General features: G+C 40.1%; 1 protein-coding gene across 9 annotated transcripts in view; it reads right to left on the bottom strand.

The window, feature by feature from the left end:
- Nucleotides 1–14,438: 14,438 nt before the first annotated feature.
- Zfx (zinc finger protein X-linked) overlaps nucleotides 14,439–25,506 on the bottom strand; it is a 43,867-nt gene continuing 32,799 nt past the window's right edge. For 8 of the 9 annotated variants that reach the window (XM_048449791.3, XM_048449792.3, XM_048449796.3 and 5 more), the window contains 5 exons: nucleotides 22,500–22,649; nucleotides 22,016–22,159; nucleotides 21,493–21,642; nucleotides 20,665–20,805; nucleotides 14,439–19,925 (listed from right to left, as the gene is read on the bottom strand). In XM_048449791.3, coding sequence (XP_048305748.1) covers nucleotides 18,742–19,925; nucleotides 20,665–20,805; nucleotides 21,493–21,642; nucleotides 22,016–22,159; nucleotides 22,500–22,649 — 1,769 coding nt within the window. In that variant the 3' untranslated portion in view covers nucleotides 14,439–18,741. The remainder of the gene's footprint in view (nucleotides 19,926–20,664; nucleotides 20,806–21,492; nucleotides 21,643–22,015; nucleotides 22,160–22,499; nucleotides 22,650–25,506) is intronic. The other variant, XM_048449800.3, reaches the window with a different exon arrangement.

The following is a 25,506-nucleotide window of genomic DNA, read 5'->3' as shown; positions in this document are numbered from 1 at the left end:
CTGCACAGAGGGACTTTTTAGATGAGCCCAGGGGAGTCTAACGTTGAGAACCTCTACTGGGAACCGCAGACCTGTAACTGGTTTGTGATCAGGATCATTATCCACCCTAGATCTCATTCTTACTTCCACGGCTCTCGTATTGCTTCAGCTAATCTGGGATTACCATATTATTGATTTTCTTTAAAAGCTCAGACATGATTCTGGTATAAACCTGGAGTGAAGGACCAGTTCAAAGCACAAACTGGAGAGAAGCCTGGTAGTGCAGACTCATGAATCCCAGCACCTAGGAGGCCAGGGAAGGAAGATGATGTGTTTGAAACCTTGTCTCAAAACCATAGCTACAAACTGGGCTGGTGTGATGAGCAAGACTGTAGTGGTTTGCTTATGAAACCTGGATTCATGTGGACTGGTTGGTTTTGTTTGTTCGTTTTTGTCATCTTGACACAAATTAGAGTCATCTGGGAAGAGGCAACCTCAAAATGAGAAAATGCCTCCACCAGACTGGTCTGCAGGTGAGTCTGAGGGTCATTTTCTTTTGTTTTATTAAAATGTTTTATCGTTTCATTTTGTGTGTGATTGTTTGCCCACACATACGTCTGTGCCCAGTGTGCAGACCTGATTCCCATGGAGGCCAGACGATCCTCGGGAACTGGTGTTACAGATGGTTGGTTGTAAGCCACAACGAGGGTGTCCTCTGGAAGAGCAGTCTGTACTCTTAACCACTGAGCCATCTCTTACACCCCAGGGTAGTTTTCCTGATTTACAATTGATGCAGGAGGGCCCAGCCCATTTGCCACCCCTGGGCAGGTGGTCCTGAGTTCTGTAAGAAAGCAGACTGAGCAAGCCATGGGGAGCCAGCGCCCCTCCGCCTCTACATCAGCTCCTGCCTCCAGGTTCCCGCTCTGTTTGAGTTCCTGCCCTGATTTCCCTCCATGATGAACTATTAGTTACTCAAAAGTCTAAGCTGAAATAAACCCTTTCCTCCCCAAGTTGCTATTAGTCATGGTCTTTATCACAACAAGAGGAAGCAAACTAAGACACCCGGCCTCCTCCCAAGAGCCCAGTTGGACGACTGCACCCTCTAATTTGCTTCAGTTGAACAGGATGAGTTATGAAATGTTTTGAAAGCCCAGGCAAACATGAAATGAAACCTAAAACGCTGTTTCAAAGCACTGAGCAGTTCTCTCGGCCCTGGACTTGCTTCAAGTTCTCAAGAAAGGTCACTTGAGCAAGGCATGGTGGTGGCCTGCTCTTGTTAACCCATCACTCAAGGAGGCAGACCAAAGGGTGGGAACTAACTATAGGCCAGCCTGAGTTGCATGGTGAGAACCATTGTGCCAAACAACAACAACAATAACAAAGCAGAATAAGAACTTGAGAGAGAAAAGCCAAACAGCCTGAGAGTTTGTTCCCTAGGACCTAGGTGGAAGGAGAGAACCAGCTCCCAAAGGTCGGCCTCTGACCTCCACAGGCACACCCTGGCAGACCAGACACACATACACACACGCATTAATAATGATAAATAAACTAACTTAAGCCATCTGACAAGAGCCTGCAAACATGTAAATTAAGCGAGCAGAGCTTCCCCAGCCCATGGGCTGGGCAGAAAGTGTGGAATGTCTGCTGCTTCCTGGCTCTAAAGTTTGGGGCAAGAACTCCTGGTGAATTCAGTCAGGCTTAGCAGGGACTCCAGGAAATGAAAATAAATAAACAAGTATTTAAGCTCGGTCCAGAGGGAACGAGATGAGAACTCAACTGAAAAAGTGGTTGCTGGGCGCCATTATGGAATACTGCAATTAGATTTGGAGAGACTTGACTTCCTTGAAAAAGTGTCCGTGACGGAAGTGGTAGTGCAAATACTCGCGCTCTTCCTTCTCATTGCATTCAGTTTCTAAAGGAAAATACCTTCCTCCTCCTGGGTTTTCTTTATCGGAGAGACTACACAGGAAAATCTACCAAAAAAGAGGGGATTTTTTTGTTTGGTTTTTTTGTAGCTCTGTATATTCCAATAGGAAGAAGATGGACAAAGGGTAGAGTGGGGGTAACCTAGTTGCACAGATGGGATTTCTGGGGGCCTTCAGGAGGGCTGGGAAGTGATAGTGGGAGAGACTTTTCAGAGATACATTATCAGTGGTGTGACAGGCTTGAGAGAGGTGGCAGAGGTGGGAGGGGATATTTGAGAAGTCAGGTGGGAATTAAAAATGTATTTCTCCTTTGGTTCTTCTCAAGAGATTAAAGTAAAGCTAAAAATGACCTGTTAAGAATTTTAGCCGCTGACCTAGATTTCTCTGGATGGATGCCGTGCAATAAATGAATCTCATAAGGCTCTGACTTATGGGAACGTTCTAAAGGGTAGATGCAGCAAATAAAAGATGACTTAGAATTAATTCTACCTAAGATCTGGAGAAAGATTAGAGAGGCTATCTCATTCATAAAGCAGGAATTAACTGTTGAAGACAAACCTATTAAAGATACAAAATAAAGTTCGGAATATCACAAACTCTGGCTGGAGAAGTCTTTCTGAGTCACTTTCTTGGAACATCAAGCAAACAGGAAACAAAGGAGATTAAAACGTGAGAGACAAGTTGAGGGAACAAGAACAGATTGAGTAGTGATGGGACTGAATGAACGGGACTTCCAGGCGTGCTAAAGAAAATAAAGAGGAGAAAATAATTTTTAAATGAGATGAAAAACTGCTCAAGAGATTAAAAACTGAACACTGATTTTCATATTTTAGAGCCACTTGGGGGGGGGAGCTAGAGAGATGGTTCAGCAGCTAAGAGTGATTGCAACTTTTGCATAAGGCCCATGTTCGATTCCCAGCACCCATGTCTAATGGCTCCCAACTGATTGTAACTCCAGCTCCAGGAGATCCCCATGGGCATCTATAAACACACACACACACACACACACACACACACACACACACATTTTTTTGTTTATTTGTTTTGATTTTTGAGACAGGGTTTCTCTGTGTAACAGCCCTGGCTGTCCTGGAACTCACTCTGTAGACCCAGGCTGCCTGCCTCTGCCTCCAAAGTGCTGGAACTAAAGGTGTGCGGCACCACCGCCCGACTCAAACAACTTTTTTTCAAACAGCAATCAAATCCAGGAAAAATAAAACTTTTAAATATGGGGCCAGTGAGAATGGCTCATTGGGTAAAATACTTGCTGAGCAAGTCTGATGATGTTAGTTCCGTTCGCAGAACCATGGAAAGATAACAGAAGAGAACTAACCCCACAAAGTTGTCCTCTGCCCTTCCCATGTCGGTATGGTGCACGCCTCTGGCCCCACATCCGTCACCCACACACCCAGTAATAAATTTTAAAAATTAAAGATAAAAATACTTGGGCCTACTAAAGTTAAATATCAGAATGCCAAAAATAAAGAAAAGCCAAGTTTCCAAAGAAGAAAAACACATTATTTCACAGGAAGAATATGATTATCCCTCGAGGATTTCTCATCGGTGTTTCTACATGGTGGACCAAGAGCAGGATAATGCAGCTTCAACTGTCAAGGATGAGAAGAGTCTGAAGACATTTTCAGACATGCAAGGGCTTAAAATTTACCTCCCAAACCCTTTTCAGGAATTTAAAGGATCTGCTCCAGCACGCGATGGGACACGTAGCCTAGAAAGAGAAAGGTCTAAGAGTAAAGAAACTCTAATGCAAGCAGGAAGCAAGAATTCAAGGAGAGCAACTGCAGAAAGGAACTTGGAAAGAAATCAAGGCGGTTGGAAGAGGAGGGAGAGGAGCCCAGGAGGGGAAACATTTCTGTGACTACAGTCCGCCCAACCAAATATTGATTCACAATGAAGAGCTAAAAATCAGAACAAACAAGCAGAATGTGCAGTGACTGAGGAGGAACACTGTACCCATATAAATCCCACTACGTGACTGTGGAAATTAGGATTACAGAACAAATAATCTTTGATATTTGAATGCAAATATCAAAGACCCGCTGAAGTAAAAGAAACAAGGAAAAAGAACCCCAAAATGTTGATTTTTTTTTCTATTTGCGGCAAGAGTGGAGTTGAGTTCTTGCATACCAGCACCCCCACTAAGCACAACCAAAACAAACAGGCAAGCGAGTGTTTAAAAAGTCTTAAAGAGTATCAAGCAGACTATCAGTACAAAGAAGACTTGAGAGCCAAGGCGGGACCCACGGCCACTGTCACTTTTCTCCCAGAGGCATTTACTGGCTGTTAAAAGGCAGCTGAGCCGCTGGGAGCTTAGCAGAAGGTGGTGACTCATGCACAGGAACTGTGCAGCGCTTCCAATGGTCTCAGAGGGACTGGGAGGTGCTGCGGTCTGAATGTTCCCTCCAAAACTCGTGTTGAATTGAATTGCTTTTATAACCATATTAAGGAGCAGAGCCTTTGAGAGGCTGGTGACGTCACAAGGCTCTGTCCTGAGAAAGTTCGGATACCACAGGAGTAGGTAGGGAGTTCTGGCGAGTCTGTCCTTCAGGATGCTGTCTCTCTCTCCCTCAGCTCCACTCCCTCTCCCCTCCCCCCTCCTTTTCTCACCCGTTTCCAACTCTCCTTCGGGTTATACTCTCCACATGATAACACCAAGTGTGGCCCCTCTATCTTTTCTTCCCAGCCACAGGCCAAACTTCTATTGTTTATAAATTACCTGGGCTGTTCTGTTATAGTTGTGAAAAACAGACTAAGACAAAACCAAAAAAAAAAAAAAAAAACAAAAATAAAACAAAACAAAAAAACAGTTCTAAGAACCGGGCCTGATACTAGAGCAAGGGTTTTATTTTTTTATTTTCAAAAAGTAAAAACTTGACCAGGTTCGGTGGTCACAGGCCTTTAAACCAAACACTTGGGGAGACAAAAGCAGGAGGATCTCTGTGAGTTTGAAGGCAGTCTGATCTACATAACAAGTTCCAGGCCAGCCAGGGAAACAATGAGACCCTGTCTCAAAAAAAAAAAAAAAAAAACATGTAAAAAAATAGAACAAGATCAGGAGTAACAGAAATGCTTATAATATAAGTATACCAGTCAGCATTGTCTTACTGTAAATGATTCAGGATGCAAAGGGGGGAAATTAGTATATTGTATATTATTTTATTATAGTATATTATAGTACAGTATATTATTTTTAATATTTTCAATTATAGGAGGGGGTACTGCACACATGAGAGCAGGTCCTGGAAGAGACCTGCGGCTTTGGATGTCCTAGAGCTTATGTTACAGACAGTGGTGAGCTGCTGGACACGGGTGCTGGGAACTGAACTCTGGTCCTCTGAAGACCAGGAAGTGCTCTTAACCACTGAGCCCTCTCTCCAGCCCGTTAATTCACATCTTTTTCTGAGATGACTATACATAATGAAATTCAAAAGGCTTCAAAAGCACAATTAAAATGGATAAGCTACTATGGTAAAAATAAGCACGCATGTGAAAATATATATATAAATCAGGGCTGGGGAGACAATCCAGATGGCAAACACTTGCAGCCAAGCCTGACAAACTGAATTTGATCCCTGGGACCCACATAATGGAAGGAGAGAACTCACTCCCATAAGTTGCTCTCTGACCACCACATGTGTACTGTGGCACATGTATCCACGCGCGCGCGCGCACACACACACACACACACACACGCACGCACACACATGCACATGAGTCATATTGGTGGCTTTTCTCCATTCTCTAGGAGATAACTTTAAAAATTGTCACGAACTTGTGAAAAGGATATGATCTACACAATGAAGGCAAGAATATTTTATGAAAGAATTAAAACAAAACTAAAGTAGCTGGAGAAACAGATGTGAGGGCAATATGATGAACATGTCAGGCTTAATTTAATAATAAAAATTCCCAATGGGCCTTTTAAGGGAACCAGTTAATATATTTTAATGTTCCTTTGGAAGAATAAATGTCAAGAAAATGATGAAAAAGATATGAAAATTCACCATAAAGTACTATGAGTAAAACACTATGGCATAAACATAGAAAAATCAATCTGCAAAAAAATAAGAGAAAAAAATTCAAGGTTGTATATGCAGTTTTTTTTTCTGAGACAGGGTTTCTCTATAGCTTTGGAACATGTTCTGGAACTTCTATGTAGACCAGACTGGCCTCGAAACTCACAGAGATCTACCTGCCTCTGTCTCCTGAGTGCTAGGATTAAAGGTGTGTGCCACCACGGCCTGGCTTGTATCTGTACTTACTTATTACACAAGAGTCATTTCAATTCATGGGCAAAGGATGATTTACTTCTTAAGCAGCATTGAAATGATCAGCTGTTTGTCAAGAGAAAAGAGAGACAAGACTTCCCTAACTATTAAAACTAAGCAACTAACTAAACTGGAAAGAAGGATTAGTGGTTAATCAATTACACTGTTTTGTGATGAACTACAGTTCGCTTCCCAGTACCCATTTTGGGTTATTGACAGCTGGCTGTAACTCCAGTCCTAGGGCATCCAATGCCCTTTTCTGGCTTTTGTGGGCATCTTCACTCATGTGCACATAGCCACACATAGACATATACATATAATTTTTCAAAAATAACTTTAAAGTTAAAACAGCAAAAACATTAAAAGTCAGACATGGTGATATACCCTAGAAGGAGAGTCAGGAAGTTCAAGGTCATCTTTGGCTACATATTGTTGCAAGATATTTTATTACACTGTGTAAAAATATGTCACTGTGATTGTTTTTTTTTTAAAAAAAAAAAGAAAGCTGAATGGCCAATAGCCAGGCAGGATTTCCAGGCATAGAGGATGCTGGGAAGAAGGCTGGAGTCTTGTGGAGTCACCAGCCAGGCAGAGAAAAAGAAGCATGGGCTGTACAGAGTAAAGGTAATAAAGCCACGAGACAAAAAGTAGATTGATAAAAATGAGTTAATGTAAACTGTAAGAACTAGTTAGTAACAGGTGTAAGCTCTCAACCAAGCTTTTATAATTAATAATAAGTCTCTGCATGGTTATTTGATGGCTGACAAGCAGGACAGAAAAATCCACTTTCAACATATAGAATTTTAGGCCAGCTTGGAGTATATGCAACCCTGTCTCAAAAAATAGGAAATAAAATAAAATCAGAAAAAAAGAGGGATTTTTTTTGTAGAATTTTAAAAGCAGAAAAGAACCCTTTTAAGCAGGCCAAGAACCCAACGAAATAATAAAATAATAACATAGTTGAACCCACAAATATTAGATCTATACAAAATCACAGAAACAAGAAGGGTCAGCGAGGTGGCTCCTGGGTAAAGGGCTTGCTGAGCCTGATGACCTAAATTTGAACCCTGGGACCCACCCAAAGGAAGGAGAGAACTAACTCATGGAAGCTGTCCTCTGACCTCTACTCCCACACACATACTCCTTACAAGCACATCACATGCCACACACACATACACACTTAATAAGGAACTGGTTTTTTTTTTTTTTTTTTTTTGAGACAGGATCTCACTAGGTAGTCCTGGTTGGCTTGGAATTTACATTGTAAACCAGGCTAGCTTTGAACTCACAGTGATCTCACTTGCCTCTGCCTCCCAAGTGTTGAGATTTAAGGCATGAGGAGGCACCATGCCCAGCTTTAAAAAACTGAATGTACAACAAATGTATTAGAAAATTAACAGGCCATTCAAAGAACACTAAAGATTCCAAATAGAAAATAGGAACTCACAGGATTTGAACAGGCAGTTTATCAGAGAGACAAGGGAAAGGACAATTAGATATATAAAAGTATTGACCTCTGTACCATGAAAGCAGAGTTAGCTTGTGTAATGTCTGAGACTGGTTATAGCTCTCAGTAAAACAGAAGGGAACAGACTCTCCCAGCAGACGCTATGAGAGGATGAACAGTTCTAAACCTGGAAACTTCACCCAACAGATTTCCTCAGCACCTACTCCACATCACTCTATCCCACATGAACAGCAACAATCAAAACAACACACATCTCTGCATTCATAATATTTACAATCTAGAAGAAAATAACTCAGCAACATCTAGTAACATTTTAAGACAGGACACCAACCCTTTATCTGGCAGTCCCATCTTGGGGGACGCGTTCAAGTATGCATGGATCGTTTGTACATTTCAGTGTTCTTGTGAGCGTGCATGTGTGTGTGTTTTCACACGCATGCACATGTATGGAAAGGTGAGAGGAGATCAAATATCTTTATCACTCACCCACCACCTTATTTTTTTTTTTCAAGATAGGGTCTTGCACTGATCCTGAAGCATGGTGCTTCATATAGACTGGCTGGCCAGTGAGCTACCAGGATCCTAACTCTGCCTCCCCAGTGCTGGAACTATAGGCACATGTGGCTGTGTGGTGGCATTTATCATGTGTTTTAATACATAAACCTTGTCTGAAGATCAGAGAGTAAAACAGCCCCACTAGTCAGTCTTACAGACCAGGCAGTGGTGACACACGCCTTTAATCCCAGTAGCCACACTACTTTGCCATAGAAACCGGGAGGTGCACGCCTTTAATCCCAGCTCTAAAGAGGAATATAAAACGAGAGGAGACAGCTCTGTCTCAGTCTCATTCTGAGGTTCCTGGAGGCAGGATCGCCATTTTCGGACTGAGGTCGAGGTAAGAGTCAGTGGCTGGCTGTTTTGCTTTTCTGGTCTTCAGATTGAACCCCAATTTCTCTGAGTTTTTATTAATTGTGCTTCACTTTGGTGCCCAACTTTACTTTTGGGGCATGAATTTACATAAAAACTGTTCACCTGAGGCTTTTTAACCACCAGCCCAGGCCAGAGCTGGGATTAGAATTCTAGATGTAGGAACTGGAACCCAAACCTAGCCACCTGGCTTCAGAAGCACCTAGCACTTCCAGCTCCCATCCACCCCAGTTTAGCTTCCTCTCCTGCCGCACCCATCCTTGCTGTCACCCCACTGGGCACCCACACAGCTTCCCGCAAGCCCCCGCAGCTTCCTGTGGAATTTTTGTTTTGGTTTGGTTTTGGTTTGTTTTCTGAGACAGGATTTCTCGGTAGCTCTGTAGCTCAGGCTGGTCTCGAACTCACAGAGATTTCCCTACCTCTGCTTCCTAAATGCTGGGATTAAAGGCGTGTGCCACCACTACCTGGCCTCCTGTGGAATTTTCTTTAGACCACTAACCAGGTCCCAAATAAAGATTCAGAGACTTATTAATTATGAATGTTCGGCCTTAGCCTAGGCTTGTTTGTCCCACTAGCTCTTTTAACTTAATTTAACCTGTTTCTATTCATCTATGTTTTTGCCTTGGGGCTTTTTTTTTTTTTTTTTTTGGTTTTTCAAGATAGGGTTTCTCTGTAGTTTTAGAGCCAGTCCTGGAACTAGCTCTTGTAGACCAGGCTGGCCTCCAACTCACAGAGATCCACCTGCTTCTGCCTCCCAAGTGCTGGAATTAAAAGTGTGCGCCCCCACCATCTGGCTTGCCTTGGGGCTTTTTACCTTTCTTTTATTCTGCATGTCCTACTTTCTTGCTTTCTCTGTGTCTGTCTGACCCCTGGGCGTCTCCCTGGTGTCAGTTTTTCTTTCTCTAAGCCTAAATTCCTCCTCCTACTTACTTTCCCTGTCCATAAGTCCCACCTATACCTCCTCACTCACTATTGGCCATTCAGCTTTTGATTAGACCAATCAAGTGCCTCAGACAGGCAAGATAAAACAGCAACACATTTTTACATAATTAAACAACTGCAACACATCTTTGCATAGTTAAGCAAATATTCTATTCCACAACATGTGGCCATGTTCAGACTTTATGTGAGTGTCAGAAATCCAAACTTAGGTCCTCTTGCTTTCACAAGATGCAGTTTTACTTAGTGAGCCATCTCTGAAACTTGCTTCAACCTTCTTCAAGGTAGGGAAAAAAGAAAAACTGAAAACAAATGTCTATGAAAAGGTAGCTAGTCAATTAAATTATGGTGGATTCAATGGAAGGAAAGTTACTCAGCTCTTAAAGAGAATGAAACTAAGCCTGGCCAACTGCGCCAGAAGAGTGGATAAAATCTATTAAGTAATATATAAAGATGTATAATCTCGTTTTTGTCAAAAAATCTTAAACAACTGGGTGCAGTGGTACAAATCTGTTAGTTCAAGGTCTACAGAGTGAGATTGTCTAAAAAGGTAATCTATCAATAAGCCTTGAAATCACTATTACAACGGTGTCATTGGTATTCAACACAGTTAAACGCATGAATTAGCAGATGTGTCAGACAGAATCCCAGGGCTGATGTGGTGGGGTTCCCAAAGTCCCACCCCAAGCTGAGAAGCTACTGGCAATCCATGGCTGTCGGGAGAGGGAGAGTAAGCTTTTTGAGGTCCCTGAGAGCCTGCCCGTGCTCTGGTAGATGGTCTTACACTTATGCACATGATGGCAGCACTAAGCGGGCTCCATGAGTTTAAAAAAAAACAAGGCACAGTGGCACAATTTTAATCCCAGCACTCTGGAGACAGACAGGTGTATATCTGTAAGTTCATGTCTAGACTTTCTACATAGCAAATTTCAGCCCAGTCAACGCTATATAGCAAGAAGACCTTGTCCAAAAACAAAAGCAAAACAAAACAAAAAAAATTGTGACAACACACGAAATTGTAAAGGATTGTAATAGGGGAGTAGAAAGACTCCAGAAGAGAGGGAGTAGGGAGATTTGATTAAAATACATTATATGCATGAAATTATCAAGCAATTAAAACTCTTGAAATTCTGCAAGCTTTCTTTCGGTTCCCCAACTTTGTACAGGTTTGTGTGTGCATGGAGACAAAGTCTACAGGCTGTTTGTTCTGATTCCCTCGAGGAAATCAGTTTGCAGAGGGTTTGGGGGGGAAAATCATTAAGCTGTTTTTAATAGTTGTTCTGTATTGTGTAATAGCTGTTCCGATAACATTTAAAAAGTTTTTGAGAGGCCCATGCACCTCAAACTCCCTACATAGCCAAGAATGACCTTGCACTCCTGATCCTCCTGCCTCTATCTCCCCAGTGCTTGGAACAGAGCTGTGTGCCACCACATCCAGCTTGACACTCATTTTGCAATTGGAAAAAATCTGATAGGCCCTTTCTAAGGTGTGTGTGTGTGTGTGTGTGTGTGTGTGTGTGTGTGTGTGTGATGGACACAGCACCATGGCATGCATTTGGAGGTCAGAGAGTGTAAAGCACACTGTCTACTCTGTGCACTCTGTGTGCTACGTGTGTTCGCGAGCCTCGGGCACTAGGCTGGAGATTTAAACACAGACACCTGGGGGCACGGGTCATCCTTGAAACAAGAATGCCAAGAATGCCCACTTTATGTTCAGGGGCAGCTTATATATAGTGCTCTGGCCACGCCCTAGCTCTCAGGTCTTTCAGTGGCAGCCACCAGAAACCACTCCCCTGTCTCATGCTCAGAGCAGCTGCAAACACAGGAAAAACAAATTGTTTTGCTCAGAGCAGCCCCCAACAAGAGAGCAAGCTTCTCGATAGTTCTCTTCCTCCACCTTACTGAGACAGGACCTGTTTCTGCTGTCCTGTGTACATACTCCAGGCTAGCTGGCCCACAGGCGTCATGGTGTGTATAGGGGTTCTCTCCTGTCTCCACCTCTCATTTTGCTGTAGAAGCTGGGGTTACAGGTGCATGTCACTGTATCCAGATTTTTAAATTATGGACTCAGGGAACTGAACTCAGGTTACTAGGCACACATGGCAAGTGCTTTACCATGCTGAGCTGTCTACCTGGCCCAATAGGGAATTTTTTTAAAAATATTTATTTATATTTTACGTACATTGGTGTTTTGCCATGAGTGTTGGGTCTCCTGGAACTAGAATTACAGACAGTTGTGAGCTGCCATGTGGTTGCTGGGAAGTGAACCCGGGTCCTCTGGAAGAGCAGTCAGTGCTCTTAACCACTGAGCCATCTCCCCAGCCCCCAATAGGGAATTTTTAAAGGACAATTGTGTTCTGGGTATTGGAGCTAAGGAGGCAAAAGTTGTTTTGACTTTTGTTGTTTTTTTTTTGTTATATCATTCTGTATTTTTCCCCAAAAGTGCATTTTTTAAGTGTCTAAAAATTCAGAAATCTGCACTTGTTTGACAGCAACAACAACAAAACCCAGCAGTCGGGCACAGTAATACATATCTATAATCCTAGCATTTGGGAGGCTGAGGCAAGAGGAACAAGGTCTTTTTGGTTTTTTGAGAAAGGATTTCTCTATGTAGCTTTGACTGTTCTGGAACTTGCTTTGTAGACCAGGCTGGCCTCAAAGATCCACCTGCCTCTGCCTCCTGACTGTTGGGATTAAAGGTGTGCGCCACCACTGCTCAGTTTGGGATTGAGGGTTTAAAGCTAGTTTGAGAGCTACAGTGGTTTGAAGGCTAGTCTGGGTACATTAGCAAGACCTTAAGGACACAGTTCAGTGATGGAGCACCCAGTGAGCATGGGCAAGACCCCGAGTTCAAGACAAACATGGTGGTATATGCCTGTGTTCCCAGCACTTGGGAGGTTGAGGCAGGATAAATTCCGTCATCATATTTAGCCTCATACAGTTAGGCAGATGAGGCCTTAAATTCAATCTCGGCAGAAAGGAAGGGAGAGGGGAGAGGAATGGGAAAAGTTATCGAACATAAAATAGTACTAATGCTGTGGTTACAAGTTGGATAAGAGATTTATGTCATGGTCTAAAATTGGAAGAGAACAACCTCTTAATAGAGAAGCTGGTCGGGCTCACGGGTGTAGACAGTATTTGCCTAGCATACATTTGAGATGGAGCTCTGGGTTTGATACTCAGCACTGCTTAAGTGGGAGTGGTGGTCCATAGCTGTTGTTTCAGCATTCAGGAGGTGGAGGCAGGAGAACCAGTTCAGTGTCATCCTCAACTAGATAGTGAATGAGTCCTAAGAGACAGAAAGGAGGGAAGAGAAGGGGTGTGTGTGTGTGTGTGTGTGTGTGTGTGTGTGTGTGTACATGCATGCTATGTAGACCAGGCTAGCCTTGAATTCAGGGCAATTGTACTCCAGCCTCTAAATGTTGGTATTAAAAGTGTGTGTTTACACGTCCATCTTGTGTGTGTGTTGCTAGAGACTGAAATCAGGACCTTACCCATGCTATCCTCAGCTCTAAATTTGTCCTTACTTTTCTGCCAGTAACTGTACTGTATGCCTGTAATCCCTGCACTCCAGAGGCAGAGGTGGTGTGTTCTTAAATCTGAAGGCAGCCTTGGGCCAGTGGATAAAGGTACTTGCTGGAAACAAACATACATGGTCAAAAGGGAAAAGCTTACAGCTACTCATGTGCTAGTGCCAGAGGACAACCTAGGATGGCACAAGACAACCCGTTCTCCAACTTTCCAGGTCCCAGTCAGGGTGGCCAGAACATGCTCTGTAGGAAATAGATTTTGTGACGCAGAGAGTAGGCTACATTCCTTCATGTGATGGCTGCAAGCAGGGCTTCCACTGGGTGGAAATTTTAAGTAACCACTGAGTCTTCCCATTCGGCATTACTATACCGACACTCGTTTGGTTATTTTTATGTATATATATGTATGTCCATCTGTGTGAGTGGATGGCACATATGTGAGGTACCCGAAACAGGCATCAGATCCCTTGGAGCCAGAATTACAGCTGGGCACTAGGAACTGAACTCAGGTCATCTGGAAGAGCACCAAGAGTGCTTAACCACTGAGCAACATTCTCCAGCCAACAGGTGCTTCTTGTACATATTCCCAACATGATTAGAACTCAAGAGATGAGGGCAGAAACAACAGAGCCCCTCAAACCCCAAAATGTATCCCTGCTAAATTGACTCCCCATTAAGTCAAACAGAAACATGAAGCAATCAAACTACCTCCTCTTAGAAAGCAAAATAATTTACACAAGTCTAGTTCACTGCTATGTTCAGATACTTCTGTGGCAGTCCCCATAGCTGTATGCCATCTAAGATTCACACAAAGGGCCTTGGTAGTGAGGTATCCTAATGATCTTACAGTATCAGCAGGCCACTAGTGCCAAACTCTTTTCCAATACCACCAGCAAGACAGGTAAAATGAGAGGGAGCTGGTTAGGGAAAGTCAAGCAAAAGAAAATAATTCTTGATTTGTACCCTCAACTGGATCAAATATTTGCATGAGAGGTCAGAAAACAATGTTACAACCCAAGAAAGGCTGGGGAGATGGCTGCCAGTAAAGGGCTTGCTGTGCTTTCGTGAGGACAGGAACACAATCTCCAAAGCCAGTGTAAAGTCACATGATGGCACATGCCTGCACTCTCAGCAAGGGGGAAACAGTCAGGGGCACCCCTGGGCTTTGCTGGCCAGTCTGTCTAGCCAAATAAAATCCAAGTAGTTGCAGGAGCTGTGCTTTAAAGCAACAGTGGTTCCCTTGGTGGTGAGAAGGACTAAAGTAAAGGGGCTTGGAACAAGATGGGCATTCTCATGTGATTCAAGTCACGTCTCTGTGTGCATGTGTGTGATGTGCGCACAAGTGTCCATGTATGCCTTGTCTATAGCCAACACTCCACTAGGGTAACTTAAAACAAAATAGGAATTTATTTACAATAGCAAAGATGTCAAAAATAACAGGAACAATATATAACAAATCCAAGAATTATTTTATGAAAAAGGCAAACAATATATACATGAAACAAAAGATAAAACAAAATTCATAGGGCAAACTTAATTTTGACCTCCTAAAAAGCTGTAAAATGCAGCAAAATGTCTTTTTAATATGAATTACTTTAGTAACTCTGGGCCAATTAGACACACACACGAACACACAATTTTCAGTCCTCTTTACTTATCAAGTCTTCCTACCTTTGAGGAATGCAACATTGGGGGCTATGTAAGAGTAGGAGGTGCAAGCTATTCAGATGTGCACTGAAGGATATACTTAGTGACTGGCTCAGACTTTTACAGAAAGAATAAAGCAAAAGTCTCTGAGGCCTAATTTACTCTCACTGTGCCATCTCCAGCTGCTTTTTTTGAGCTTCCTGACTACTAGACAAAAACGTCACAATAAGTAATTTTTAGGTTCCTCAAGTGCTCTAAGCTCACTTTCACTAAACTTGAGCATGCAACAGAATCACTGGGACAGCTTCCTAAAACACAGGCTGCTGGGGCTTGTGCCTTGTCCCAGTTCACTGGAGACTGGCATAGGGCAGAGAACCTGCGTCTTTAGCCACATCCCAGGGGATTACCATGCTGCCAGGCTTTACTCTGACATCATTCCTCCTTAAGATGCTCACTGATCCTGCTTTTCCTGCTTTTCCTTACACAAATCTAAGATTTTGCAGGAATCTTGCAGGAAATTAAGAGCGAGATCTCAGGCAACAATAGGGCAGCATATTTTAGCAGAATGAGTGGGATCACATTTTCCAGCAAGTCCTGGTTTTGTCAGACTTAAGACTCTGACTGTGATGTCCACCATTCTCTTGGACATTTACCTCAAGTTTTGGTTATTTGATATCTCTTCTTAGGCCAACGCTGGTTCTATATTACAGAATCTCAGTGACAAAACTCAAAAGTGCTGCAAATCTTTCTCATGAATCCTAACAACTTTTACCCAACTTGCAATTTTCACTACTACAGTGACCATCCTGCAGCATATTGGGTTCTACTAGAGGCCTCCAACCTGGGCACAAATGGGCAACTCAAAGGTAGGGCTTCTGAATAGTGATAGTCTCCCTCAGACTAAGTAGGTTGCGAATTGATAATAAAACAAATTTTAAGTGCTTTCAAAACCCACTTTATGCGCAGGTAATTAATTTCTAACAGGAATCAGAGATGCTAATAAAACAATTCATTTACAAAGATAAAAGAAAAAATGAATTTCAAGGACATGCTCATCAAAGGACTCACCAATCACCTCTTAACTTCTCTGTAATGTTACTTGCAAATTCACAGGACTGAAATATCAGTATTTGCATCCAAGTCACAAAATTCAAAGCAATCAAGCATTTTGCATTCCACTGCTGCATAAAAGGAATTAAGAAATAGGGGGATGAAAATAATCCACTGCTTTTGATGTTTATTAGGTTTACAAAAACTGTACATTTTCTTTCTTAAGAAAAAGCATTAACTTAGTACTGGTATCAAATAGACTGAACATTCGTTAACAGGAAAATATTCTGATTTTTATTTTTGCACGTTATTCTCAAGTACACAATTACAATAATGTCACACATCCCCTATATGATTTTCTTTTTATGTATTTTACTTTTTTTACAAAGTATACAGAGGGAGGGACATACAATATTTAATAGGATATTTCTACAGAACAATAACTTATATTATGTCCTTGTAAAAATCTGTACCTCTTTAAAACATTTAACTGAAACATCCTTTTTTTAGCTTTGCTAATCAAAATTGTTTTAAGAATTAAAACTAGGTTGTAACTAATGTCAGTACATAACAGTGACTACTTCATTTTCTCTTTATACAGACAAACACATTTTATATTCACTTGACCAAACCCTTAAATACCTTTTAAAGGCTTCAATATTGTGCTTTAAAAAAAGAAAATAACTGTGTATGGTTCCAGATCATGTAAAGAGAAATATAAAGTGTGTAAAGTGTTGTGTTCCTTATCTTTCAGTTTATTAAAAAATATGTTAAATGATCCAATCATTTATATTTTCTGTACTGATTGTAGATGATTTTTAAATTTCATAAATTTCAATGTTAGGTGTTTAAATTACTTCTGGGGAAAATATTAAAGTAGATTTTTAAAGTTCTCACAAAAAAAGACAGAGCTTTCAAGAATAACAGGGCATAAATCAAATCATAGTTGTGATGCATTTTTAAAGCACGTTGCAGAGGCTACAAAGGCGAAAGAATTCCCTATTGGATGGAAAGGCTAGGGAATCCACGCCTTGGCTTTGACTGGCATTGAGGATGGAGTTCATACCAGCCTTAAGAATTTGATTTAGAACTAGACTAAATCAATCTAGCACTTCAGAGGTTTGCCAAACACCAAATATTCAAGACATCTAACCCCAAAAATATAAACTTTTGAATACAAATATTGATGACTAAGAGAAAGATGAAAGGTAAAAACCTAACGGCACAAAAGGGATGGAGCACCATAATGAGGCGGCAAGGCAGCTATCAAGTGGGAAGAAAACTTCTAAGTCTCCCCATGATGTGCCAGACCCGTGTGCCAACAGCCAATTCCAGGGACTCTAGAAACTGTTTTCCAAAAGACATCTTAACAAAATCTCAGTAACCAACTTCTTTTTACAAATTTATCAACGATCAGTCCTGTATGTCACAAACTGCCAGCTCTCAAAAACAAAACCGTGAAAGACTTGGTGAGGATCCACATGAGGCCTCAGACTGTTCACACACTTGGACCACACCTCTATCATGTAATCCAAGACAACCGAGTGTTAAGGTTTTTCAGGTTAACTAAGAACTAACAGAACAGGCTCAAGTTGCCAAGTCTAAGTCCTTATTAGCACCCGTTCTCTGGTCCATGGAGCCATCACTCCCTTTCTGTCCCTCTCGCTTGGTCAGACAAGAGTTCTCTCTCCGGTTTCTCAGAGAGAACTGAGGGATTCCTGTCTGGATACCCATTAGCTTTTCAGAAAAATATAAAGGCATGGAGTTGAAACTGTATGAAAACATTGTATCTATAAACATCTTAACCTCTATTTTCTCAATTATTTTTCAATTACCAAAGATATTTAAAAGAAAATACCTTTACTCTTTAAAAATACTAGTGTCCTTATTTTCCTTCTAATTCTTCACCTGAGTAGTCTCTCTGAAGAGCAAGACTTACAAAATGCTCTCTCTTGCATCCCTGGATCTTTCACGTTACTGTAAATTTAATACTTTTCATTATAGATTTTAAGCAACTACTACTGGGGGTTGTGTGTATAAGTATGTAAAATAAGCAATACACACAGATACATGTTACATATATATGTGTATATATAGATAGATATATATAATTCAGGGTACATTTACATATATAAAGTTGCAAAAGATCCTATGAGCCACAAGTTACCCCTAGGAGATTCCAAAATGCAGTCCTCAGTTAAATTTCATTTGTAGCACACAACCATTCCAAGACAAAGCAGCACAGACAGAATAATCAAAATACAACAGGATCAAGCAAAAATTTCCAACAAGGTTTTCTAAAAGTTTACTACACTGACAAAAGATGTAAATAGTCTAAAGAAAAAAGAAGTATATTTTGTCCACTAAAAAGAAAAAAAAAGAAAAGTAAACACAAACCCAGCCACTGTTCTTTTACTCAGCAATGCCAGGGACACGAAAGTTCATATGGAACTTTCACTGTCATATAGCCTGCAAATACTAAGCAAGACAAGGAAATGACTTCCATGTTATAATCATGAGACCTCACTGTAAAAATCTCCCGTTCCCATTAGATATCTCTGACAATTTTATTGTGAGAAATTTGTGAGAAAAAAATTAAGTCAACATGAAAACCTTCAGTTACCAATGCGAAGTTACCATGAGTTAAATGGTCTTAGAAGAGTACCATCAAGGTAAGCAAGGTAAATATTTTAAAATAAATATAAAACTTCTAAGATAGAAAACTTCAGTATAGAACCAGGGATTACTTTAGTAAAAGCAACTAATTTGTTGCTGCGTTTCCCCATGTATTAAACAAACTGAATAGAATTCAGAACACACTATTGAACGAAATGTAAAAACAAAAAAAAGTCAACTAGAAGCAATAATTCTATTTGTACACAGCATAAATCAATTTGATACAGTATTGTATGTGAACAAGACTGATTGGCTTTTAAATGAAATTTCTGTTTCAAGGCCAGTTTCTCTGCAAACATTGGTGAAGACCACTGTTAGGGCAGGCCAACTTCTTTATGATGCCGCATTATGTGCTGGTTCTTTTCCGAGGGTCTCCGGAATCCTTTCTTGCAGTACTCACAGCGGTGAGGGTAGTCTTTCGTATGAATGGAGATAACGTGCCGCTTAAAGCCTGAGGCATCTGTAGTGCTATATTCACAGTACTCACACTGGTACACCTTCCGGCCACTGTGTGTCTTCATATGCTTTTTAAGCTCACTCTGTTGCCGAAATCCCTTTCTACACCTCTTACACCTAAATGGAAGGTCCTTTGTATGAACCGAGAGAATATGGCGACTCAGTACAAACGGATCTGCAATCTTAAAGTCACAATGTCTACACTGGTGCATCTTTTTACCCTTGTGGGCAGCCACATGTTTCTTGAGTTCTGAAGGCCTGTGAAAACCTTTATCACACATGTCACACTTATGAGGATAGTCCTTTGTGTGAACTGAAATTATGTGTCGCTTCAAATCACTTGAGTTGGAACTCTTATGGTCGCAATGCAAACACTGGTGTGTTTTGCTCTCTTGATGGATAAGAGCATGTTGTTGCACCTCTTTGGTATCTGAGAAAGTCAGAAGACAAATGTCACACTTGAACGGCATCTCTTTACTATGCTTAGTTTTTACATGTGTTTTCAAGTTAGAAGAGTCTGCAGACCTATACTCGCAGTACTGGCATTCATAGGGCTTCTCCCCAGTATGGATTCGCATGTGCTTTTTGAGCTCTGATGGGTGACGGAAACCTTTGCCACACTCTACACAAATGTGAGGAAAGTTCTTGCTGTGGACTGCCAAAAGGTGGCGATTCAATAAGCCTTGTTCAGCTGTTTCGTATTCACAGAATTTACACTTGTGCATTTTGTTGGCTCCTTTTTCCTTATGCACCATTTTATGAGTAAACAAAGCCCCAGCATGAGAGAAGTGCTTTCCACACTCATCACACTCTATGGCCTTCTCTGCCTTGCTGGTTAGCTTGTGGCTCTCCAGGTGATTGTGTAAACTTATCTTTTTGTTGGTAGTGTAATCACAGTCAGTACATCGGTACTTCTTCTTGGCAAGGTGTTCAGGATGGTTTTTCATGTGCCTTTTCAAGAAACCTCTCGATTTAAACTTCTTCCCACAAATCATGCAAGGGTAGACAGTCAGGGGATGTCCATCTGGGCCAATAATTATTGCTATGAAAGGAAAAGAGCATAAGAGATCAAAACATGCTAGTTTGGGTTTCTTCAGAAGTCTGAATGCACAGTCAGGGGCTTCTAATTCAGGTAACAAGCTACACACTGATTTGTCATTTTCAATCTACAAGATACAGCAACCTGGCCCTAAGAACTTCGTCTACACTAACCGCTTCCATTTTAACAAAATGAATAAATTTGTAATTTCTATTGACAAGTGATGAATCCTTAAAAATTTAGAAACCCATATTCATATGAAGTTTTTAAATTAGAATTTCTGCTTTATTAAAAAACAATTTATATTAACTTACAATAGAGTCTAAATATATCAGTAAGATCCTTAATATGCAAATAGGTATAAGAAATAAATTACAACATATAAACTCAAGCATATATCCTGCTGCTCTATAAATTATGCCCATTTTTATGCTGAAATAATCATTCTTTAACTATTTTTTTCCAAAATTAACACTTGCCAACATGGTTGCCTTTTATTTTCATGCAATTTAAGCTTTAACTTTTTTCATCCTTCTTTGATCCAATTCCCATTCCATTTTAATCAAGAAAAATCATTCATGAATATCACTCAATTCTGAAAATTATATTTTAAAATTCAATATAAAAAAAGCTACATGTAGTCTAGCCACTAAGATGCCATCACGATACCCCTGTGGATGCACACTAGCATTTCCTGAGAGCTTGCGGAGCACGCTGCACCGTGGAACTCGCACGCCCTCACCTGTTTGGTACTGCCTGGAATCAGGTCTTCTCCTTTTCTTTGGTTTTTGTTTAGCCAGTCTGCCGAGGCCAGCAGACTCATCTATGTGCAAGAGGGCACTTGCAGTGCCATTCCGGTTTTCAATTCCATCAGAATTATTACCTAACAATGTGTATTAAAAAAACAAAATCATACAGTATTATAAATTATAAAGAATTATGAATTCTTTATTAATCACAACAATGAAAAGCCATGATACTCATGAATGACAGAAATACCCCACTCTAGGTAATGGAGTTTTTATGAGCACATTCATTACAGTAAAACTCAAATGTCAGTATTTTCCCCATGGGTTCCCATGCTGTTTCCCAAGATTTTAAAGTATATGGGCCTGATACCGTTAAGATGAAAAGTTCCAGCCTGAAACCTGTATACTTCATACAGTTTATTTCCTTCTACGTAATATATACAGAAAGGAAATGCCTGTTAAAAGTCAGGACAAAAAGTAGACTTTATAATCTTCCTCTACTCTCATTTAAATCAAGTAATCCTTATATAGTACTAGCATTTCAGGTTTCTGAAAACCTAAAACCACAAAACCTGTTTTGTTTTTTGATTTTGGGGTTTTTTGTTGTTGTTGTTGTTATTGTTTTTCAAGACAGGATTTCTCTGTATAACAGCTCTAGCTGTCCTGGAACTCGCTTTGTAGACCAGCCCAGTCTTAAACTCAGAGATCCGCTTGCCTATGCCTTCCAAGTGCTAGGATAAAGGAATGTGCGGACATCACCTGGCTACAAAAACTATTTTTCAATCACAAATTCATGTCTAAAGAACTGCTCTGTGACTTACCATAAGCAGCTGCCCATGCAATTGGCATGAAGGTTTTCATTTCATTGTCATCTATTTGTTGTTCGTGCACTGCGGCTGCAGCTGCGGCTGCAGCATCCTCCTCCCCAACAATCACTTCCATATAAACTTCGTCGGCAATTTCAGCAACATCTAAGTAGAAAATACATGAACTTTTCTGATCAGGCTTAGAGAAATCAAAGAAAAGATACTTTTATTTGAACTCAGCTAATATGTAAGCAGAAAGAAGTCCAAACATTACATACCTAGAACACAGCTTTTGTATAATAAACACTCAACAAATACTTGCTGAATGACTCAGTTCTTGGTTTTCACCAGTTTAGTTTTAAGTTAACAACACTTTACACACACATAAATAAAATGGGTCAGTAACAATTCCCTCAGAACATGCCAACAAAATAATTTCTAAAACAATGCTACTTATTTCCTTCAAATATTGACCATTTAAAAGAGACAGGGAAAACACTCAAACACATTTTCTCCCACAGAAAGGCCACCTACTTACTTAAATCTTCGTCTTCTTGCTGAGAGTCATTAACAGTCATATAAACCATCTTTTCCCTGGGAACCCGAATACTATTGTTTGGATCAAGTAGTTCAACTCCATGATCATTCTCAGGCTCACTTTCCACAATGTCTACAGTTCCACCTGTCAAGGAAAACAGTAGCTCCAATAATTTATTTTAAAATTTCATTTCCACTTCTTTTTAAACACTTTTTCTGACACCGTTAAAATTATTTTATCTTCATAAAAAAAAAAAACTTCACATCTAAATAAGCCAAAAACAGTTAGACTGAAGCACTGATCAGGATGTCTAAGATGCTAAGGTTAGCAGTGGTGACACACACATCTTTAATCCCAGCATTTGGAAGGTGGATCTCAAGTTCAAGGCCAGCCTGGTCTATGAGTTCCAGGACAGCCAGGGCTGTTACACAGAGAAACCCTGTCTCAGAAACAACAAAAAAAGATGCTAAGGCTTCCCTCTCACCTAAGTCATCTTCTCCAGGGTCAGCTTTAAAAATGTACACCTTGATGACTTCAGGGCAATTGCCATCCACTTTACAAGGGTCGATTTCAGTTTCCGTGTCCATGGTCAATCCAGATGAACCATCATGTTCTATTTTGCCAGCATCATCCACTAAACAAGGAGAAAAATACATCTCAAATAATAATAGAAAATGCTCAAATAGAAAGTTACTATTTTTGAGAGTCCTGTTAACAAACATTCTCTTTAACTTGAGGGAGTTAAAATTGGGTGCTTTTAACCTAGACAAGTAGAAGGTTAATAAATACACCTCTAGAGACTTTTAAACTGGGATCAGATATTAAAAGCAGTACTATAGAAAAAATGCCTGATAACATAGAAACTCTAAGTAAAAGGATATATTTAGCCTTTGCTAAACCACTGATAAAAGCAATCCTGTATTTAAAATAGTCTTTGAGTATTTAAGGCAAGAACCTTTAAATAATGTTCCAGTAGTAAAATGAAAAAGCATGGTCCTCATATGAATATTTTTTAAGCACTACTTCATGGTTACTATTCTTAAACATATTTGATGTGATCAAAAATACATCTGAATGATATGCTTAAAAAAAAACATGACTGCCAGAGAGTATACCTCCATGAGATGGGGAATGCAAATTCTAATTCAATCTGCTTAAAACTTACAAATGCTGGCTCAATGGCACATGCCTTTAATACCAGCCCTCAGGAGTCAAAGACAGGCAGATCTCTATGAGTTAAAGGCCAACTTAGTCTACATGGGAGACCTTGCCCAAGGAAGCCAAAAACAAAAAAAAAAAAAAAAAACAAAAAACCACCTTACAACATATATCTCCTGTGTAAGTAAAACATATACAACTTTAAGTTGTGACTTTAAGTCAAGGTCCTTGGTGGAAAGTAAATACAATATATAAATTCAAACAAATTGAAATGGGAATTTGTCCTGTTTTAAAGAAAAAAAGAAGGGCCATATGGAAAATGGAAGAGAGAAATGAAAAAGGGCAAAAAACAGGAAAATGTTAAAGAGCAAACACCACAGTTCTGTTTTGGTTTTTTGAGACAGGGTTTTTCTGTGTCATAGCCCTTGCTGGTCTCAAACTTATCTACCTCTGCCTCCTGAGTGCTGGAATCATCAAGGCATGGACCACCACCACCCAGTCAAACACTACAATTTTAAAAAGCTTTACAGAAATCACCAAAGTAATCAGTGTTATATATTATTTGGAAAATAAAACGCAAGAAAAATGTAATTGTTACATAAACAACCTGATAGCACACATTACTTAGGGGCATCTCCAGCAACACAGAAAGGTAAAGGTTAATGAGAACTCAGCCAGCACCTAGAACAATTTATCAGAAAAGTTGGATTCATTAATGTAAGTCTTTCAAAGAAACACGAAAATGTTCTTTTTGTTCTAAGCCCAACTAGTTCTATTTGGGTCAGCTTGCCACAAGCAGAGGAAAACAGGTCCAAGGCCTTAACAAGTTCTAGGAGCCCCAATGCTCCCAGGAAGCCTTTCCCTTTCTCCTTTTAGTTCTTTTTCTGGAAAGTGTCCTCCCACATATATTTGTTTTCCTTCTGGCTAGACATTTATGTTTTAACTACTTCATCAAACAGTGAGTTTCAATTGTATATTTTAAGACTTCATGTTAGGCTCAATCCCTAATACTGCAAACAAAAATTCTGAAGATACTCATCTAGTATCAAATATTTGCTGATTTAATTATTTATGTAAAAATAAACATCCATGTCAGTGTGCAAATTTGATTTTGTCTTTAGTAAGTGGTAAAATTATACTTAAGGAAATTTCTGAAACATATTTGACTTACTAACAGTTAAAAAAAGACTTTACATTAGATATTGGCAGATACCAGTATGACAAAGTAAGACTCTACTCCAGTGAGAACAGATGATTATTTTAAATGCAGTAACAATAAATACCATTTATTGACTAAGTATTATTTAATACATATAGCAACCCTGTGAAGAAGAGTACAGTACTGTTGACATTTTACAAGAGAGCAAATGGAAGTCTAGAAACATTGACTATTTGGAATTACATGGAATTTAAATCTCAAGCCACACAAGTCCCGGTCCAAGTTTGTTTACTTTTAGTCTCTAGAGAAGGAGACTGAGAAGGAGACAAAAGCAACTACATTATATGCAAAACTTGAGCATAGTGTAACACTTAAAGAAGCCACCAGAAAAATAAGATTTACGTATTCATGGCTCTTTAGGGAGTTAGTACTGGTGGTTCTGACCTCTGTAAGATTTTAAATTCCGGATCATCTCTTTTGTAGTTTGCAACTAATATTAAACCAAGACAGACTCAGATTGTGATGTCAAAAAGTCCTGTTACGCTCTCCCTCCATTAGGTTCAAAATTGCATTACCTAGGCAAAATTCTTATAAAGAACATAAAGATGGGCCAGTATTTCAAAGGCAACAGTAAAAAGCAAGAATTGGGCCAACAAGATGGTTATGCATGTAAAGGTACTTGCCACCAAGTCTCAAGACCTGAGTGTGATCTGTGAAACAAACAATCATGGAAGGAAAAAACCAACTCCCCAAAGTTGTCCTCTGACTTACCCAAACATATACACACCAAAAAAAAAAAAATTCAAAAAAGGCAAGAATATACTGACAATTTGTCTACCTGACTTCTGACTTACCGAGAATCTAAACTACTTTTTAATCTTTAAAAGATCTATTTATGTATTAATTTGTGTGCAGAGTTTGCCTGCACAAGTCTGTTGAGTCCCCTGGAACTGTAACTTCAGCTATGAGCTGCCATGTGGGTGCTAGGAATTGAATCAGAGTCTTCTGGAAGAGCAGCCAGTGATCTTAACTGCTGAACTCTCTCTCCAGCCCTAATCATTCAAATTCTAAATACGTCATTGCATAGATCTGCTGGCAAACAGCTTCTGCAAACTCTTTTAATCTGTCATTTACAAAAATAATAATTATAAAATTTAATCATTCAAATGCAAAG

The sequence above is a fragment of the Myodes glareolus genome, chromosome X (assembly GCF_982192425.1).
Source record: "Myodes glareolus chromosome X, mMyoGla1.1, whole genome shotgun sequence".
Lineage (NCBI taxonomy): Eukaryota > Metazoa > Chordata > Mammalia > Rodentia > Cricetidae > Myodes > Myodes glareolus.
The sequence above is the reverse complement of the archived record's forward strand: the minus strand, read 5'-3'. Positions and strand labels throughout refer to the sequence as shown.